This window comes from Elgaria multicarinata, chromosome 1 (assembly GCF_023053635.1).
Source record: "Elgaria multicarinata webbii isolate HBS135686 ecotype San Diego chromosome 1, rElgMul1.1.pri, whole genome shotgun sequence".
Classification (NCBI taxonomy): Eukaryota; Metazoa; Chordata; class Lepidosauria; order Squamata; family Anguidae; genus Elgaria; species Elgaria multicarinata.
Window position 1 is genome coordinate 33,902,835 of NC_086171.1, and position 21,024 is coordinate 33,923,858.

Here is a 21,024-nt window from a genome sequence, read left to right on the forward strand (position 1 = left end):
GGAACAGATTCTACTCAGTGTCGTAGAATAACTAGGTATGTAACTACAGCTGTAGCATCTCTGTCTCTAATCCTTCAGTTGACAAAGAGTTTGAGGTAGAGAGTCATTGGTTTGGGAGCTGGAAAATGCTCTCCTTGGGTCTATTTCTCTTGGTAATTACCGGATATGATCCATGCGACCTTTACAGCAGCGGGTGCATGAATCACATTTCAGACTTGCCTGCTCTTTTCCCAATCTGTATCATTGGCATGCCCATGGCATTATAAAAAGCATGTGGGTGTAGACTCGAACAGTCTCAGAAAATGCTCAGGAACATGGCACATCAAGCAGAGAAGTCTGTGTATAAAAATAGTATAGTATGAAAATAGGAGAGCAAAATTTGAAGAATAGGGGAATAAGAGTAAAATTAATGACAGTGAGTTTAGGGCACTACCCGAAAGGAAGGAAGGAAGACCCACACCAAGCATTGACAAAATCTTGAATGATTTGGGCCCCGAATGGTTTAGAAATTGGTTTTTCTCCTGTACCCTGTTCTGATTCTTAGGCTAAGATCTATAGTAGTGTCTAAGAAATAGTTAGAAGCCTGAGCACCTGGCTTTGATGTCAGACCTTTCCGCTTGGCAAACATCTACGTAGCTGGTGTTTAAATTATCTTAGTATTTTAGCGTTTATAGTTTTCAATGTGTGTCCTTTTTAACATTGGACACATGCTGTCTACTACATTTCCCAGTGATTTCCCCCCTTGTTGTTTTGTTACCTGGCCTTTGCCTATGTATTTAGGGCAGATTATAAACAGAGGGCTGGACCCAGACTTAGGCACGTGCAACTGGGCTGGTGGAAGCAGAATTCCCTTCCCCTCACCCTCAGAACAGCCCTTCCAGCCCCCTGAAAATGCTACACAGAGGGGGTCTCTGCTGAATGGGGGTGCTATGGTGTCAGGTGAGGGAGAATCCCTGAAAATTGGGCAGAGGTACTGTCTGTAAGCATGGCTCTTTCGTCAGTGGAAGGCAGATCCTGGATCCAACTCTTAGTCAAGAAGTGTGGTGGTGAGACAACTGCTTAGGGATGGCTCGTGCATCTAAGCCACAGTTCTGCATGAACGTGGGACCACAGGTCTGCACGCATAAGTGATGCCTTGATGTTTTTGCAACCCTTCCACTCCTCTATCACTGAGATAGAGGAATAGCAGAAACTGGGGATATGCAGATATGTTCTGCGTTCATGTGCAGGTGGTGGGGTGCATGTATGAGTGCACGCCTCATCACAAGTACAGGATTCTCAGTTCTCAAAGGTGTGAACTGGCCCATAGTTCCCCCACATCTCATTGCCTGTTGAAGCAAATTGACAGTAGAACCATGTTTTTCAGTACTGCTTACACCCTGCATCTTGAGCAAGATTCTGATAGCTTCTCCAATCCGATACTCATAGAATCATAGAATAGTACAGTTGGAAGGGGCCTACTAGGCCATCAAGTCCAACCCCCTGCTCAATGCAGGAATCCACCTTAAGGCATCCATGACAGTTGGCTATCCAACTGCCTCTTGAATGCTCCTAGTGTGGGAGATCCCACAACCTCCTTAGGTCATTAGTTACTGTCCCATCTGATGTTGAGATGCCATTAGATCTGGATATGGTAACCATCCTTTGACTTCATAACCAATTGAAAATAATTACTCTGACGTTGGTTGTGTTAAACGTTGCATGAAATTACGGTTGCATTGTCAGCTTTCAAATCCTGAATCGCAATGAATATCCACTCATTTGTAACTTGACTTGACTTTCCCTGTTCTTGAGGCACTGAACTTTTGAAGAGAAATGGGAACTAGTACATATATAAAATGTCCTTTCAGATAGCTTATTTTCAGTGGCCGTGAGTTTTGTGAACTCCCATACCCCCTTTCCTCCTCCTATGTGGCCACAAGAAGGTTGGAAACTTCTGCTTTTAGTTGACCACAGTTTCCTGTATAATTCAGAACTGTGGTTAATATTACCTGTGGTTAGTTTCCACAAGCCAGCTTCAAAAACCATTGTTTGAAATTGACTTGTTTGAAACTAACCATCCCTTCCATGAACCACAGTTTGTTGCTCTAGACAGTGAAACAAAGCTGAAGTTTCTAAACTTCTCTTCCTGCCAGACAAGAAGAGGGAAGAAGCACACGAGCCCAGGGCTGGCTACAATTTGTTCCTGCACTTTGGCATCACGCTAAGCCATGAAGTGCAAACACAGCCAGTATTTAGCCAAGAAAATGCATTACACTAACCCTGTTCAGACAACATGCTAAGCTACGGTGGTTAAACATTTTGAGTTAAACATTATGGCTTAGTATGTCATGTGAACTATGACTTAGAGCTCATCTACACCAAGCAGGATATTGCACTATGAAAGCGGTATATAAAAGGCAGGAGCCACACTACTGCTTTATAGCAGTATTGAAGCACACTGACAACTGTTGGGGCCCATGACACATCTACACCAAGCAGGATATAACCCTATGAAAGTGGTATATGGTATGTGTCATGGGCTCCAACAGTTGGCAGGACACTTCAATACCTCTATAAAGCAGTAGTGTGGCTCCTGCCTTTTATATACTGCTTTCATAGTGGAATATCCTGCTTGGTGTAGATGAGCCCCTAGTGTGTCATGCGAACCATTCCTAACCATGGTGGCTACACAACCACGATTTAAAATGCTCACTCACCATTTGCTACAAAAGAGATAGCATGGTTTAGCATGTTATCTGAATAGGCCCACTGATATAAACACTTTTTAACCACTTCTTTCAGATAAAGAAATGTAGTTAGGTATTTAAAAGGTTTGGATCTTGGTTTTTCAGGTGGTATTTCTAGGTTACTAAATCGATGGTCATTAAGCGATGGTTATAGAAGTATAAACCCATGTTGGCTCTCCATAGCTGTGTTTTGTAGATTTCATAACCCCATGTTTCAGAGGTCCTCCCCTGCTGTCAGTCTTCCTGCCTCCTTTCTTCCCACATCTACTCGTCTCCCACAGCATGCACCAAATTGCTCAGTGCCACCTGCGGCTGCTTCCCTGGCCTCCACCAAAGTGCTGGCAGAGTAGTCGTTCCCATAGCTCTGTCCTTTCATCTGCCCCCGGAATGACATTTGGGGGCAGCCTTTGTGATAAATGCGGGTTAACAAATCTCATGAAATTGCAGCATGGATTCTCAACTGGACTCCGGGATTTAAATATACGTTGTAAGAAAAGGTATTTGTGACTTGGCTGAACACACCTTTTGTTGGAGTATATATATATATATATAGAGAGAGAGAGAGAGAGAGAGAGAGAGAGAAATGCGGTGCTCTACATGATTAACGTTCCCTGTAAAACCTGTGTAGGAGTTGTTTAAGACTCAATTTAAAAAAAAAAAACCTTGTGGAAGTCCCTTGATTTTATGGGCAGAAATTTATTGCTGAGTTATCCTCCTCCCCCCAACCCCCGGTACTTTGATAGACCCTCTGGAAATACTGGTACTCGTTTAAAGCTGCGCCTCGTCTATTTTTTAAAAGAAGAGGCTGTTAACTTTTCTTCAAAAATGTGGCAGAGGCGAAGCGGAAGATCTCATTACAAGCCTCTTCCCCAGTCTTCTGTTCTGTGAATCATTCAGACCAGCTTTGAATACGGCCGGTGCGCTCTACCGAATAGTGTTTGACATTTTAACCAAGCAAGTCCTGAGTTCAAATTACAGTCACAAAGCCCAATGATTTATCTTGGCAGTCATCATCTCAGCCTGGTTGTTCTGGGGCAGCCTTTTGCTCCTTAAGGAAAGGTTGCAACATATATATTTTAAGTACCTACAACTAGATGTCAGTGCCTTCCACGCTTTCATGTTCACATCTCTGCTGAAATAATTTTATATTGTTCCCCCACCCCATCCCATCTTTTTAGACCGTGAGGAGCCCTCAAACGAACAAACTTCAAAACAATACATATGAAGACAATTGGAGTGATTCATTAACAGCCATTAGAACTGCTCATAATTTAATTTGCCAAAGGAATATGCAGACAAACGGCAGGGTGTGGGTGGGTGTGCAAGATTATGTAGGCTTACAATATATTGCTATTTGACTGGAAAATTGCTAGTTTGGAGGAAATGATAAATATAAATTACTCAAGTTTCCTGCTTTCCACCTCTGATATACAAAGGCATGATATTCCATGGGGTAAGCAAGCAATTCTACATAGACTAATGATCACTGCTGGCAAAGGAATTGAGTGTCAAGCTCCATATTAATGTTAATTGTGTAGCATGTACCTGAGCTGATTGTTTACTTTCTTGTAACTGATCTGGATCAAGACCATTGTGCACTGGAAGGAGAGAATTAACCTGATTTTTTTTCTCTGAAATTCCACTGGGAGGGGCGTAAAAAAGGAAAATGAGACTTGGGAGAATGGAAGGAAAGTGGGAGAAAACAAAAGAGAGGAAAATTCAATCCTCCCCTCTGATGCGTGCTGATCACAATCTGAATTGGGCCCATGAGCAGTGACACTAAAGTAAAAACCCAATCAGGCTCAGCTGCACATTGTGCAATTAACATAATGTGTATTATGGCCTTGGGTGCCTCCAGATTTGGTGCAACCAATCTGTTTCCTCCTTTTTTCCAGTGCTACTGACACTGTTTTCCACCCTAACCTATCCATAGCCCGAGACTGAGTTCGGACGAAACAATAACCACAGTGGGTTAAATAGTCAATGGTGGGTTATTGTGTCATCTGTCGGGACTTTTTCACACCACAGTTGTTTATATGGCCAAAATAACCAACGCTCTGCAGAGTTGATTATTTGAGCAATCGTTGGTTATCATGTCGCGTGTCGGGCACCGTTGACTATTTTGTCGCACACCATTGGTTATTTTCGGCGACTACAGAGTTCCCTTGCAAGAGTGACCAAAGCGGCGGCTGCCACTCTAATTTAGCCAGCAGAACTCACAATGGCTGATGGGATACCAGTGGGAAGACTGAAGGGGGAGAGAGGGCTGGGATGAGTCAATCAAACACACCGTTGACTAATAGTCAACTTGATGGTGGCCATAATCGATACCACGCTTGATTATAATCCTGTCGTGTGGCGAGTACCCCCTCGATAATCAACCATGGAGTTGACTATTAACTCGCCATTGACTATTGTGTTGTCTGAATGCATAGTCTCCCCTATGCCGTATTTGCTCAGGGCCCGGGACTGCCTTTTAGGATCCATTTCCCCCTTCTCTGCTCTACCCTCCAAAGTCTTAAGGACTTTTGGCTGACTGTGAAATCTTATAGATGTCTACTCAGAATGAAATCCTATTGAGTTCAGTGGACCTTATTCCCCAGGAAGTGAGTATAGGATAGCCACCTTAATCTCAAAAGTTGAATCTTCTTCCTCCCGGGGAAGTGTGAACATGATCCGCTTGCTGCAGGGAGAGCCAGAAACAAGCCTGCAGAGGGGCAGTGGGTGGAATCCCAGGGCTTGAAGAATATAGATTATCTTTGTATGTGTAGTTTCAGCAGTTTTTGTGCATTCATCATCATTGTTTTGTTTTCCAGAGTCCGCTTAGTAGAAAGAGGATCCCCTCATAGTTTGCCCCTCATGGAATCAGGAAAGGTAAACATTTAAAAACTCTAAATATATTTTGAAATTACTCTGTGGTTAGTCTATCTATCTTTCATGGAGTAGGAATTGTTTCACAAAGAAAAGTACTGGTCTAGAGCACATGTCTAGAGCTGTTTTCACAGATGGCGATCTTCTGTGGCTGCCTTCCCCAGCCTGATATTCTCCAGTTGTGTGTTGGACTACGACTCCCATCATTCCCAGCCAGCATGGAGTTTCAGTCCAACACTTCTGGAGGGAACCAGATTGAGGAAGGCTATGCTATGGCCGTGTCTGCAATAGTAGGGTGGCCATATGGAAAGGAGGATACGGCTCCTGTAACTTTAACAGTTGCATTGGAAAGGGAATTTCAGCAGGTGTCATTTGTAGCTATGCAGCATCTGGTGAAATTCCCTCTTCATCCTTGCATTTAAAGCTGCAGGAGCCCTGCACTCTTTTGTTTCTGGTCGCAAGGGCAGGGCTCCTGCAGCTTTAACTGTTGTGATGAAGAGGGAATTTCACCAGGTTCTCCATATATACAAATGACACCTGCTGAAATTCCCTTTTCTGCACAACTGTTAAAGAAACAGGAGCCCTGTCCTCCTTTTCATACGGTCACCCTAGCAATAGCATCTCCAGTACACTCAGATGTGTGTTGAACCTAGGTAATTCACTTTATGTTCTCTTCCCTCTCCATAAACTTTGAGTCGGGTAAGATGTGACGTCAGTGCCATGACCAGTACGAATACAAGTTTGCCAGTATGATAACCTTACCCATTTAGTACAACTGAAGTGTTTCTAATATTTCAGCCATTTACAATAACCTTCCAGGATTTGTTTGGGGTGGGTTGAGGTCTCCAGGGAGTTGAAGATGGTATGAGAAAGACATACCATCTTTGTTCGTTTTGCGGGATGTGTGTGTTTGTGTGTGCAGTGATTTCAGTGATCTGCAAAACCTGCTTGATGAGAGATACCAGAGACAACATTTGAAAGTCAAAAGGTGCGATAGAAATAATTTTATAAATTAAATACACTTTTCAACAGTCCAGTAAAACTATTGTCTGTCTTCAGCCTTTGGCACACGGTAGACCATCCCATCCCAGCTACCCATAGAAATAGGGATTTTGATAAGAATGTTTGTAGTAAGAACTTTAACCAAGAACACTTTCTTGGGACCAGGTTGGATTGATGTAATACTTTGCTGATACGATACCAGGTTTAGTTGGTCTTCCCAGTTATTGCATACCTACAAAAGAATGTTGTATAGATTGAGTCATCTATATCACTCGCTGGAAGTTGACTTTTGTAAACGGCAACTGGATTCTAGATACTTGTGGCCCATGAGACTGGAGTCGATGAAGTTGTCTGCATGATCCATTGGTGTGAAATGCTTTTGTGGGCTTTGGCAGTTATCTCAATGCAGAATTCTTCAGGCCATTGGACATTTTTGCAGCTGGCTGGCCTATAAGCAACCAGGAATTCATCATAGTACCATAGGAAGCTGCTTTATACTGAACCAGACTATTGGTCCATCCAGCCCAGTTTTTCCCATCTCAGCCGGCAATGCTGGGGATTGAACCCAGAGCTTTTTACATGGAAAGCAAGCAGTCTACCATATGCCTTTTCCATCACCATTACTTCTGGTGGTGGTAGCCTTGAGCATAACTGAAAAGGTGAAGCCTGATGACTTATGCAATGCATGTACTGTATTGCATGAAAATGGAATTGTATGGATGAAGATGCAACTGATAATAAGTTTGCAAGGCTCAGTTATGGGCTGACCTCGGTTTTGTTTTAAACCCTCTATATGAGTCTCAAAAGGCTTCAGGGGACAAGAAGGAAAGTAATGGTTGCATAAAACGGATATGCACATTGTCTGGCTCCTAACCAAATATGACTCATTTTGTCTTCCAATAGATCCTCCCTGGCGTTCGTATCATTATTGCAAATCCAGAAACGAAGGGGCCCCTGGGAGATTCTCACCTTGGAGAGGTGAGTCACAAGCTGGTACTGAATTGCATGACTTGATTGAAAGCCCCCCATCTTCCTTAGCAGTGTTCCTTATTGCGTGTGTGACAGACACCCCCCTTTAGCATGCATGTACCACACGGCTTTATGCAGAGGTGTGAAATTAATAGCAGGCAAGTTACAAGATACTTTGCTTTGTCGCAGGTGAGAACCGTGAGCACCATTTCTAGGTGGCTCTTCTTGTTTTTAGAACTGTGCTGGTTCCTTCATTCAAATTCTTCCGACCCAATATATACTTATTTCAGGCACAGCCTGACCAGAATATAACTAATTTGGGCAAATTCTTAGCTTTGCACAGTTATTTCTCACATGCATACTCCATATACCCACATTATTTTAGTAATATAGAGCTAAACAAGTCATTCGTACTGTAAAAAGGTTACGTTCCTATGAGACTCATTTAGTCATTGGGACCCTTCCTTTGGGACCCATGGCTGTCTCCAACCTGATGGACAAGCATTGTGTGGGAAATACCCCATCTCAATCCAGAGCAGTTCTTTTTACACAAACTATTTTCAGGACCTTTTTATGGTTCACTAGACCATAATCCTGTGACCGTTCATTACTGGTTGCACAAGAGTTCATGGAACACTAATATACAGAGTTGGCATTCACCACCTGGCACGGTGGGGCAAAAGAGAGGCTCCATGGGCAGCAGTTGAACTGAGAAATGAAGTCCGCTCTCAGGCTGCAGCTTTTCCCAGAAGGCCTCTAGGCCCTACTACATTCTAGGGAAGAGAAAATGGCAGATAGCTGCAGCCTTGGCCAGCGTTCACAGCATGCGCAAATAAAACTGGGGGGGGGGGGATAGGACCCCTGCCCACCACCACCTGGTAAGCTTACAACTGGGGGGTGGGGGTGGAGGAGGGCACTTTCCTCAGGGCTCCTTCAAATGTGCCCCTAGTCTTGCTAATGCATTTTCTCTTCCTCATGATTCTTGGGATCCTGGCTATTATCTCTGCCCTTGAACTGCTTATTCCCGTTGGTGTCACAGGGTAGTATCCAGCAATGTCATTCCACTAACGGCAATGTCATTCTGCTAATAGTGTTGGGGCGAAAATCTGCCTGGGCCTGCAGTGGCAGTGGATGCCCCCGCATCCAGCCCTCATGGGCCCAGGCGGACGGGCCCACACTCAAGCTTTGCAGAGCAATCAGGTGCAGTTCCACCCTGACCGGCACCCCTTTGTCCTTTTCCTCTGCTGAGTTTATGTGCACTTTGCCGAGGGCTGGGGCGGCTTGTGCAACTTCCTGAGCACTCAACAAGCCTGGATCTTTGAAGCAAGGCCGGGTGAGGAGGGCTCAGTGAACATGCGGGGTGAGCGCCCCATGAGTTTTTTTTAATTCCCTAAACGCCAATAGCGTTTCTGCGGAATCCCGTTGCACAACGTAGCACTATCAGCTTTGCACTAGAAGTCCCTTCCGCGAGCGCAATGTAATTTGAATTACCGGAATGACATGGCTGGACACTGCCCATAAAATCATATGGTTTGCTCAAACCACATCAGTACTTTCCATGCCAGCGTCGGACCTCGTCGAAGTCACATGGCCCTATATAAGAAAGAGCTGCATGGTCTCAGTACCCCATGACACTGATGTTTTGACACATAGCCAGGGTGAGTTTGGAGTTAACCCCAGGAGGGTGATGAACAATGACAGACACGTCCCAGAGACTGGACCTCATATTGGGATAATTTATGAGAGTTGGCTGTAAGTTGGCCTTGGTAAACTGCTTACATGGCTGGCTTCCAGTTTGTAGGCTAGCGCAGACGCGACGTACTTGAGATTGTATTTTTATTGGTAAGGAAAGCTGAGTTTGGTATTTGTCTGCATGGATGGCTCTGATGTAGAGGCCCAAGTGTCTGCAGCAGAGTATTGTCAAGCGTCTTCCATCCAGTGAAAACGTAACTTTTTCCCTCCCACCTAGATATGGGTTCATAGCGCACACAATGCCAGTGGCTACTTCACTATCTATGGTGACGAATCCTTACAGTCGGATCATTTTAACTCAAGACTTAGCTTTGGAGACACGCAAACCATCTGGGCGCGGACCGGCTACCTGGGATTCCTGAGAAGAACAGAACTTACCGATGCCAATGGGGGTAAGTTTTCTTTCTTGCCGTGTCGAAGGTTTGTTGAGCTGAGGGGTTAAAAAAAAACACCTTGGAGAGAAAAAAAAGAATAAATGCAATACTGTTTTAATTACTGCTTTTGTTTTAATTTCATGTCATAGTCTTATTTTGTATTGATATGTTGGCTGTCTTGCAACTATCTGCAATTACATGGAGGGGTTAGATCCAGATTTACACGGGATCAACTGCATTGACAGAAATGGGCTTTCCCACCCCTCCTTCACACAGCAGTCCCTCCAGCCCCCTGAAAATGCTACATAGAGGGATCAAATCCAACTAAAGACCTACTTAGAGTAGACCCACTGAAATGAATGAGACTTCATTACAGTGGGTCTACTAAGTAGGACTTTAGTTGGATTCTACCCAGAGAGTCAAGTGACCCTGCTGGATGGGATGGAGTGTGGAGTGGGAGTAGGGGTCCCCCCCAAAATGGACAGGAGGACCTGACATGAACAGAGGCCTTCCTCTTGCATAAGGCAGAATCTGAATCCAGTCCATGAACTATGGAAGCAAAGCCAAAATTTTCCAGTGGCCTGGATGTGCTTACACTTGCCTGATTTAAACCATTCCTATAATGAGCTATTTTCGTTTTTGTTTTCCCCCCTCTCTTGACACCAGAGCGACATGATGCACTTTATGTGGTAGGTGCGCTAGATGAAGCCATGGAATTGAGAGGAATGAGGTACCACCCCATAGACATTGAGACGTCTGTAATTAGAGCACACAAAAGCATTACGGAATGGTAAGTATTGTGTCGTGCCTCTTTTGGTGTATGCAAGTGTGTGCACACACAATATCATACTTGCGACTCTCAGGGTTGGATCCAGACTTCGTCCTATTTAGCATAGCCCCACTGAAATCAAACAGAGAACTTTGGCCATTGGGCAGAATAGAAATGAAATAAGTAAAATAAAAATAACTTAAATCCCGTTGATTTCAATGGGGCTACTCTAAGTATCCAGCCTGTGCTGTTTCACCTGTTGCAGGGGTGGTGGTAGTGCTGTAGTCACTGCTAAGTATCTTGTGGTCATTTCGGTGATTTACAAAAAATGGCCACAGAACTCTATTTTGTAAACTGCCCAGAGAGCTTCAGCCATGGGGCGGAATAATAATAATAATAATAATAATAATAATAATAATAATAATAATGATGATGATGATGATGATGATGGGCACAAAAAGTACTCCCTGGGAAGCACTACAACATAATACAGAACCCACAAATAAACAAAGAACCATCGTATGAATGGCTCAAGAGGGGTGAGCTATTTTCAGAAGCAGAAGGATTCCTAATAGCTATACAGGATCAAGTTACAGCAACCAAGAACTACCAAAAATACATCATAAAAGATAACAATGTAACAACAGACCTATGCAGGAAATGCCACCAATTTCAAGAAACAATAAACCATGTAACAGGAGGATGTAAAATTCTGGCAGGAATGGACTATATGGACAGATACGTTACATCTGCAAAAATAATTCACCAACAACTGGCCATCAAAAAACGCCATGAGCGAGAAAGAGATAATAATAATAATAATAATAATAATAACAACAACAACAACAACAACAACAACAACAGTACCTTAGATGCACACTGTTCCTTGCTTGCAAGTATGGAGACTTCATGGATACTTTTATTCTAAATTTTGTCTTTTTCTTAGTGAACACTGGTATCATGAAGGCTGGTTTTTATGATACTAGATGTGATTTATCTTAACACCTATGCACACTGTGAGAAGAAAGGAGATGGTCCCAGTGGTTGATAATGTGGATTCCACCTGTTCAGTTTTTGCACGTTTTACTTTGTCCCTTTCATTTTAGGGGCTTGTGGTAGATTATACAATGGACCCTCTTGTGCTTGCTTAGACAGGCATGCACAAACACACACAGTTCCTTTAGGAGTGTCGCTGTGTTTAAGATGGATGCATTCTACAATCCCAACAGAATCCTAGATAACTGCAGACAAATTCATACCAGATTTTATTCCAATCTCTTTCTACACGGGAATGATTGTGTGTCTGCATGTGATATAAAACATTAGCTGCATGATAAGAGCTAGTGCAAATATTAGAGCCCTGATGGCTTGCAGACTGAGTGTGTGTGTGTGTGTCTGTCTGTCTGTCTGTATGTATGCGCATACACACATATTTTACTTCCGCATTTTAATACCTCACTTTTAATAAGCAGTGTGGCTTCCCACCCCCCACAAGCCACCTTGAGAACCCATGGTTTGTTGTTGGGTTGTTCAGGGTGGTTAACAAACCACCCTGTGGAAAATTTCCTGGGTTCAGACAACTTGCTAACCCCATGGTTCAACAAACAAACCACGATTCGACAACAACCCATCCTTAACCACTGAGTGTGGGTTAGTGTGTTGGATGAACACTGTCTTAGGCAGCATCCCAAAAAGGTGGAATGGGACAACCTTGGGATAGCAAATAAGAATCCCATGCTCCGTGCTGTAGATTTTATATTTTAGAATTAAACTGGTGAATCACCTGCCGAATACTGATAAAAGATTCTCCTTGTATTTCAGTGCGGTGTTTACTTGGACAAATTTGTTGGTCGTCGTTGTTGAGCTGGATGGATCAGAGCAAGAAGCCTTAGACCTGGTTCCTTTGGTCACCAATGTGGTCCTGGAGGAACATTACCTGATTGTAGGGGTGGTGGTGGTGGTGGACGTTGGTGTAATCCCTATCAACTCCCGTGGAGAGAAACAACGTATGCACCTACGAGATGGATTTTTGGCAGACCAACTAGATCCCATCTATGTGGCCTACAACATGTAGTCTTGTATCTCTAAGGCTTCCATGGACTTTACTCTAGATGTATAAAACTTTTTTTTTTGACGTTCACAAAACGATGTGCTGATAAGAAAGTGACGCTCTTCAGATTGGAACTGTTTCTATTGGGACTTACTGAGGCGCTCATTATTGGCAGGACATAAAATGTGAAATGTGTTTCTTTTACCACTACATTTTAGCACAGAAGGACTTTGGGGTACTGCCTTCAGTTTGTTGGAAAGACCATTATTAGACTTTTTAAAAAAAGATTATTTTTTGCTTATTGGGATGATACCGCTTTCTAAGTAATATGGCTTTGTATTTTATGTTAAACTGAAGTAGCTAATTTTTTTTTAATCTGCCCTCCAAGTGGATATTTTTGAACAGCTCATAATGTGACTGAATTGTTTTTTGGTTTGCTTGTTTTTAAATGTCCATAAAAAATCTTTTCCGATATGGATCCATTACTAATTTTAAGCCATTTTCTATTCCATTGTCTTTGGAAACTACATTGAGGTACGAGGAAAATACCCAAAACAGCACCTTCTCTAATTAGAGTTTTTAACAGCTTTCTCTCCTGGAAATGCTGAAAGTACAAAGGCGAAAAGAGCCTTTGAATATTAGTGTTAGACTGAACAGAAATTTATAAATAAGGTGTATTTCAGCAAGGAACTTGCAGATATCTTTGTACTAAACTAAAAAGATAAAATAAGTTAACTACTTCTGTAATTATGTACAAAACCTTTAATTTATTTTGATCTCTTTAGAAGTATAAAAGAGAAACATTCAAGAATATTAAAGCTCTTGTAATGTTTGCTAATATAAAAACAAAAAGGTTGTATTATCTTGAGTGGATAGTATCACATCAAATATATATATATGAAATATAAATTCACTAATGAAAAAAAAAAGATTTTAAAGTTTTAAAAGGATGCAGTACTCATCACTTGCATGGTGTCTCTTTTCCCACTGTAGATAATCAAACATTATTCACAAACTTTGAGGAAAAAGCAGTCCTGGATTGCTAAGTATCCCTGTCTCGAAAGAATCTTCCAGATACCAGCAAGTGAAACCCATTCAGCTGCCCGTGAGGCAGTGAGTGAACTTTTAAGGTCGCCACCCCTGCCAAGTCTGCCTGGTGCAGAAGGCAGGGTGTCGAGCAGTTCCCACACAGCCCTCGGATGCGTTTCCTCAGATCTAGCGATTGCCTCCCCGCCCGGCCCGCTGCTGCTTTTCCGAGTTTGCTGTGTCTCTCGGTCAGGCCATTGAGTTTCCCATCCTTGGGTCTCCTTCCCGCATCCTGGTCCCTCCTCTTCCCCAGGTCATACTCTGCCCCTCCTGTTGCCTGAGGTCTTGGAGCTCGGAGAACAGGGGCAGCCATGCTTGGGAGGAACACATGAAGTGGGGGTGGGGGTCTCCCCACCTGCAACTGAACAGCTTTGGCAGGTCTGCTCGGAAGAGCAGCAGCACAACCCAGTATGGACACCGCTGGTGGTGGGAAGCCAGGATGGGGTCCTGGGGGAGCCATTCCACATCCTGCCTTCTATGCACCTAGCAGGGCAGGTTCTGCTTGCGGCCAAAGACCTTTAACAGTGCACTACGAAGGATTCTTGTCTTTACCGTGAAGGTGACAATAAATATTTGTGCTGGCATGTATGTTCATACACTTGTTAGACTTTTAGAAGAGGCAGGTTTGAAGAATAGCACTGTTTTTCTTAGCTGCATAATATTGTTGCACAATATTGGTCATCATTTTTTTTTAAGTTGGTGGGTTTTTTTGTTGTTAATTCCCCCCCCTTTTGTGGTAAGGACAATATTTTGTTTGTTTGTTTTTGGTGGTTATTTTGCACAAGAATTTTCATTTTTATCTATTTGTCTCTCTGCTGGCCTGTGTTTAGTTTGGGCAAGGGGAGGGTCCTGATCCATCCGCTTCACATTTTGTAGAAAGGTGTTTTTAAATAGTCTCTCTTATAACACATTTGTTGTTGGAGAGTAACATAAAAGCCATTCTAAACAATTTGGCACAGCCTGGTCGATCTGCTAACGTGTCCTCATGCCATACAGAAGAACTGAAATTAGAGTTGCAAGTAATCCCATCCCTCAGTTCTGAAGGGAGTCTCCCAAGAGGAAGAACAGAAAATGCATGGATCACAGCTGCCTTTTTAAAAAACCTTAACTTCCTTTGGATAAATTAAATTAAATCTTACATTTCTAGTTTCTTCATTTGCCTTCCTTCCTTCCTTTCTTCTTTCTTTCTTTTTCTTTCTTTCTTTCTTTTTTTTAAATGCTGATTTTGGTTTTATCCCAGTGTAAGCTGGTTGACCTGTGTCTGATCTGAGGGTGAAGTTTAAACAACAACAGTCCAAGAATGCTTTTTTTAATGGTTCAAAATAATGTTAACTTGCTGACGTTCATTACAGAATATGCATGACTACGACGGTTGCAGGACAAAAGCTACAAGACCTTTATATAACATGTGTAAGGGAAATATTTTTGTCTACTTTTGCAGATTTCATTTGGTTCTGAAGACCCATAATTCTTTTTTTTAAGGTGGGGGAGGGGGGGAAGTCCTTGAAGGCAAGAGATGGTTTTTAGTCTGCATGTAGATTACAGAGCATCTCATGGCAAACTTCTTTGTTTTTTAAAATTTTAATTTGCCCCCTTTTTTTCAAATTTTCTTTGCCCTGTGAATATTTCTACTCATGCTCCAAAGACCAGTCCTGAAGCATTCTGTCAAAGTGGAGTTTTTTGTTTGTTTTTCAATCCCCTAAAATAAATAAAAAAAACCTTTTCCCCCCTTTAAAATGTCAAGACAAGCCATTGATTGCTGATGAGCATAATTACAGTGTATGAACTAACTTGTGATGTCCTTGCTATTGCTGAACTCAGTGCTGCAAAACACAAATTTAGCTGTCATTTTGTTAAAGCATCACTTCAAACCTTCACCAAGTCAACTTTCCACTCCTGGGAAGATGACAAAGAACTGCAATGCAGTCGTACGACACAGTTAATAACCGATCTCTTCTGCAACCTGTCATCTTGGGTTGTTCAAATTCTGAAACTTAGGACGGTAAATGATGATGACCTGAATTCCTAGTTCTGTCGTGCAAGTCGTGAGGAAATAAACACACGTACCATCAGATTCAGCAATAAAGAAGGATTGTTCTGTATTAGAAACTGTACTGTAGATAAACCATTCATGAGAATGTATAAAATGTTTGTCTTGTGACCTTGTGCTTTTGAAGTCAGACAAAACCATGTAATCAACCTGATGCACATGCACACCTAAGAGAAAGAAAGAAAAAGAAAGAGGGTACACAATGAACATTTAAACACGAAACTAATCAAACAGGAGAAGATTCCTCATGGTGCTTGTTTATTATATATATTTAATCCTGCTTGACACTTTACCCAAGGGAAGGCTGTCCCTGTTATCAGTTGAATGTTAGCAGCGTTATTTCATAGAGTGTGGTGACTGGTTAGAGAAATTCATGTAACTCAGCCAATCACAGTTTCAAATGAAAATTTTTATGTGCAAACAAACAGCAACCTTCTTGTATGTTAAACCACCCAGTACGCTTTGTACATCTGTGATAACGCCTGTTTTATATTCAAATGAACAAATAAAAGCTTTTATTTTTGTTGCTCTGAAAATAACAGGTTTCTTTATTAATGAGCTAAGGTGTTTCCCCATTTTTCAGAGCCCTGCCCCCACACATCTGGAAACAAAAACTTGTTTTGTTGACTTGAGGTTGTTTCTCACATGCCATCCTCCAAACCTTCCCCACTCAATAAGGATCTGGAGTTAATTCACTCATGGTTTGCAAATCCTGCACTGAGCAGGGGGTTGGACTTGATGGCCTTATAGGCCCCTTCCAACTCTACTATTCTATGATTCTACTTTATGTTCTTAGATGTGCATTTAAGGTGTTTTAAATGTAAACATACTTATTGTTTTGTATATTTTTATCCATCTCAAAGGGTTTTTTATTAGTTGGCTTACAAATAGTAAACAATAAAATATTAAAGGTGCAATCCTATGCATTTTTAGAAAGGAAAAAAAAAAGTCCTACAACTCCCAGCATGTCCCAGCCAGCTTTGCTCAATGCTGGGAGTTGCAGGACTCCATTCTGTCTGAACATGCATAGGATTGCACCCTAATTTGCTCTTGGGATTTGCCCTAAGAACACAGTTTTTGATGCTGAATATTTTACGGCTCTTCTCGAAATGGAGATATTAATAGAATATTTGATACTTCCATTTGACAAGCAATTACCTTTTATTTCAGTGTTTGATAGCCAACTCTTGACATTTGACACTATTGAACAGTTGACAAAGCAGGTGTTTGGTGTTTAATGGCTAGGAAATTTTGAAAGCCATTTGTGAGTCTGCTATAGAAGCCAATACACTTTGTAGTGTCATAGAAGAAGGTGGGAGGGCCTGTGGCATTCCAGATGTTGTTGGGAGTGCAGTTTAGCCAATGGTGTGGGCTTGTGGAAGCTGCCATTCAACAACATCTGGAGGGCCACATGTCTTTGTCTGATTAATGCAAATAATCATATGTAGAAGGTGCTACTAGTAAAGTTGAGCTAACTTGTCTGTAATTTTCTATCTTTTCAGTGAACAACCACTGACCTGTTTGAAAAATAACTTAAGATGACCACTTTGATAGTATGTTGGATGGCATGGAATCGTACTTAATATTTGATGTCACACAATGATATGTTGTTTTATTGTGTTATTATTTGATATAAAATGGGCAGTTGTATCTGGCAGCATTGCTTAAAAAAATGAAAGTGGTAAGTAATATTTGGACAGTTGACAGCTTACGAGACTTCTTGTATGAAGCCTGCCAAAATCTAAACTCTCAAGATGTGGGAGTCCAATATTACCTTATTTAAGGTAAGGTTTCTTTACATATATATATTTTTTAAAAAACAACAACCACAGCCAATAATCTGCAGGGTGAAAATGTGTTTAAATTATTGGGGGGTGGGGAAGGGTTTGCACAAGTAGAGTGGATCGATAGGAGCTGTAGAAAAATTCAAGACCAAAAAAAGCTGTGTAATAGATATTATTTCCAACATGTTTCAAGGAAAGCCTTTATCAAGGGAAATGTTACTGTTCTCTATTATTCTATATTATATTTCTATACCTCCCCATTGCTGGAGCTCTCTGGATGGGTTACGTTAAAAACAATGTGCAAAATTTAAAAACACACAACTGACAGTACACACAAAGACAACATACATCTAAAAACAACCTTGAGCAATCGGCCAAACCATAAAAACAAATCCGGGATAGATTAAAAACTCCTCACATGCACCTAAATGCCTGGGAAAAGAAAAAAGTATTGACCTCGTGTTGAAAAGATAGCAATGTTGGCACTCATCGGGGAGATCATTCCATAAAATTGGAGGGTGGACACCACCGAGAAGGCCTCTCCCTTGTTGCCATCTTCTAATCCTCCCTCAGAGAAGGCACCCAGAGGAGGACCTTAGATGTCGAGTGTAGTGCATGGGTAGGTTCAAGCTGGAGAGGTATTGCAGTTCCTTCTTGATTGAAAACTAGGTGGATTTCATCAAGAAGTTTTATACATTTCCCTTGCTTGAAGAGTTTCCTCAAAGCATGTTGTGAAACATATCTATTGCGCAGCTAACACTCTCAATTTCTATTAGGGCCAAACAAATAATCAATCAATCAATCAATCAATCAATCAATAAATTGTGGCCAGGCTTTCAAGATCTCCAAATTTGTTCATCAGGCAAGACTTTAACAAAAAGAAGGGCGGTGGAGAGGGACGTGGAGAGAAGGGGGGGAAAGGCTAACTGGATGTTGAAGTCATGACGAGAGAAGGAAGAGGCACAGACTTAAATAATAATAAAAATAATAATAATTTATTATTATTGTTATTATTATTACATTTATATCCCACCTTTTTCCCTCCAAGGACCCCAAGGCAGTGTACATAATCCTCCTCTCCATTTTATCCTCACAACAACAATCCTGTGAGGTAGGTTGGGCTGAGAGTGTGTGACTGGCCCAAAGTCACCCAGTGGGTTTCAATGGCTGAGTGGGGACTAGAACCCGGATCTCCTGACTCCCAGTCCAACACTTTAGCCATTACACCACACGCCTGGGTAATGGATTAGGCTCTAGGTTAGCTTTCTCACAACCTGTGCCAGATCTATACCAAGCTGGATATCACACTTTGAAAATGTTTTGAAAACTGTATACGGAGTGTGTCCTGGGCTCCAACAGTTGTCACTTCTCTTATAAACCGTTTTAAAGCCGTAGTTTAGATCCTGCCCTAGTGTCCCCCAGAGGTGTCAAATTGCAGTTCCCTTCCTTGCCAGCCAGCACACCTGTTAGCACCTAGGACTGCTGGGACAAATAAACGTGTAATGGCTAAATCTTCCATTTTTAAAAATATAAACTCCAACTACTTGGATTCTGGAACTTGTAGTGCTAGTCCCTGTTGAGGAAAGATGCTTTGCCCAGGAGAACCTGCCACTGCCTCTGATTCCTGTGCTAAAGTAAGTTGTAAATCGATTTTCTGTTTTATTTTTGCATATGTAACAATGTCCAAAGTGGGGGGGGAGGGGGGCACACATGGAGGCATGGAGGGAGATAATCATAAGAATAAGGTTTTCCATAGAATTCCACTTAAGAGGCTCCCTTGCTCACATAATATAAGGTGGCCTCTTTTACAGAGGACAGACCTCTAATTGAAGAGTTGCCAGGGGGCCGTTCTCTTTCTGAAGGTGGCCTGTGTTTGAAAGGCTGTCCTATTCGATGTCAGTTTAAAGATAAAGACCCTTAAGAGCAGTTAACATCTGGGCAACAGACTAGCAAGGCAGTCAACAGGTCACTAGTTCCCAGTCTTCCACACTACGTTGAGATCTACTGTAGCTATAGTGTTGGATCCAGATTTATGTTGGATCAACTGCACTAGAGGAAGTGGACCTCCTGCCCCCATCCTTACCTACGGCAGCCCTCCCAGCCCCTTCAAAATGCTACATAGAGAGTCTCGGAGACATAAGAACGTAAGAAGAGCCCTGCTGGGTCAGCCTGAGGGTCCATCTAGTCCAGCACTCTGTTCACACTGTGGCCAACTAGCTGTCGACCAGGGACCAACAAAGCAGGACATGGTGCAACAGCACCCTCCAGCCCATGTTCCACAGCAATTGGTGCACATAGGTTTATGGCCTTGGATACTGGAGGTAGCACATAACCATCACGGCTAGTAGCCATTGATCACCTTCTCGAGCAATTTATCCAACCCCCTTTTAAAGCCATCCAAATTGGTGGATGCTGAATGGGGTGAGCTATGGTGTGCGAGAGCAGGGGGATCCCCAAAATTGGGTGGTGGGACTTTCTGTGAGCAGAGCCCTTCCTCTCGAGGAAGCTCCCTGCCTCTTGAGGAAGCCAGGTCGTGGATCCAACCCATAATAATTATTCCTAAATTTGCATCTCTACATATAAATGAGTATATACATATGTTATGCAAGTCAGTGTCTTCTTTTGCCCTCTTTTTTGGCCCTGTGTTTTTGGCAATTAGTAAGTGGCCACGCTACATGCAACGAGAATACTGGCATGAGGTGTTTATTCAAAGGGGTTAGCTGGAAGCAATACCCGTCTGAATCAGCTCTGAAATGGCTTTAATCCTTGAGCTGGATTAAAGCATATTATGTTTTAAACATAGATGGAGGCATTTTGTGAAGGACACGATCACAGATGGGTTAAAGGCATCATTTTTGTATGTTTATTTATTTATTACATTTATGCCCTGCTTTTTCTCCAAGGAACCCAAGTCCTTCCTATGCATCATCTTCTTCCTCCTCTCCATTTTATTCTCACAACAACCCTTAAGGTACGTTATGCCGAAAGCCAGTGTCTGCCCAAAGTCACCCAGTGAGCTTCATGGCCAAGTTAGGCATAGAACCCAGGTCTCCTAAATCCCAGTCCAACACTCTAACCACTACACCACGCTGGTACTGACATAGTTGAATTTATTCTATATGTACAGAACAATATATATTGCACTATCTCCATTTCCAATCTCTTCATTGCAAGTGGGTGCTGATTCAAATATGACAAAGCTCTTAAACATGCCTTTACATGGGATACATATATGTGGGATTCTAACTTGGGTATTGACCCAGAAATGTGCAGCTTTGGTGTGGGGATGATGTCAACTGGGGTCTCCATGTGGTCTATGCCAACTGGGTGGAGACCTAGTTGGCATAGAGCACCTGGTAGGCAGCTGACAAATGTTACAGCCTCGATGGGCCACAAGAGGGTGTTTTGATAGCCTTTTTAGGACACATAAGATCTGAGTAGGCCCTGAACAGAAATAATCTTTTTGGGCCAAACACCATGTGATGGTCAGCTTAGTAAACACTATAGTGCCCTCCAGTGGTCACAAGCTTCAACTGCACCCCTTGTCCACACCTAGAAGATTCAGTGACCAAATGCAATTTTGTGAAT

At 42.3% G+C, this 21,024-nt stretch overlaps 1 protein-coding gene across 5 annotated transcripts in view; it reads left to right on the forward strand.

The window, feature by feature from the left end:
* The window catches only part of DIP2C (disco interacting protein 2 homolog C), a 371,845-nt gene extending 358,855 nt beyond the window's left edge, over window positions 1–12,990 (forward strand). For all 5 annotated transcript variants that reach the window (XM_063125734.1, XM_063125751.1, XM_063125743.1 and 2 more), the window contains 5 exons: window positions 5,546–5,603; window positions 7,506–7,580; window positions 9,541–9,715; window positions 10,364–10,487; window positions 12,288–12,990. In XM_063125734.1, coding sequence (XP_062981804.1) covers window positions 5,546–5,603; window positions 7,506–7,580; window positions 9,541–9,715; window positions 10,364–10,487; window positions 12,288–12,540 — 685 coding nt within the window. In that variant the 3' untranslated portion in view covers window positions 12,541–12,990. The remainder of the gene's footprint in view (window positions 1–5,545; window positions 5,604–7,505; window positions 7,581–9,540; window positions 9,716–10,363; window positions 10,488–12,287) is intronic.
* Window positions 12,991–21,024: the final 8,034 nt, after the last annotated feature.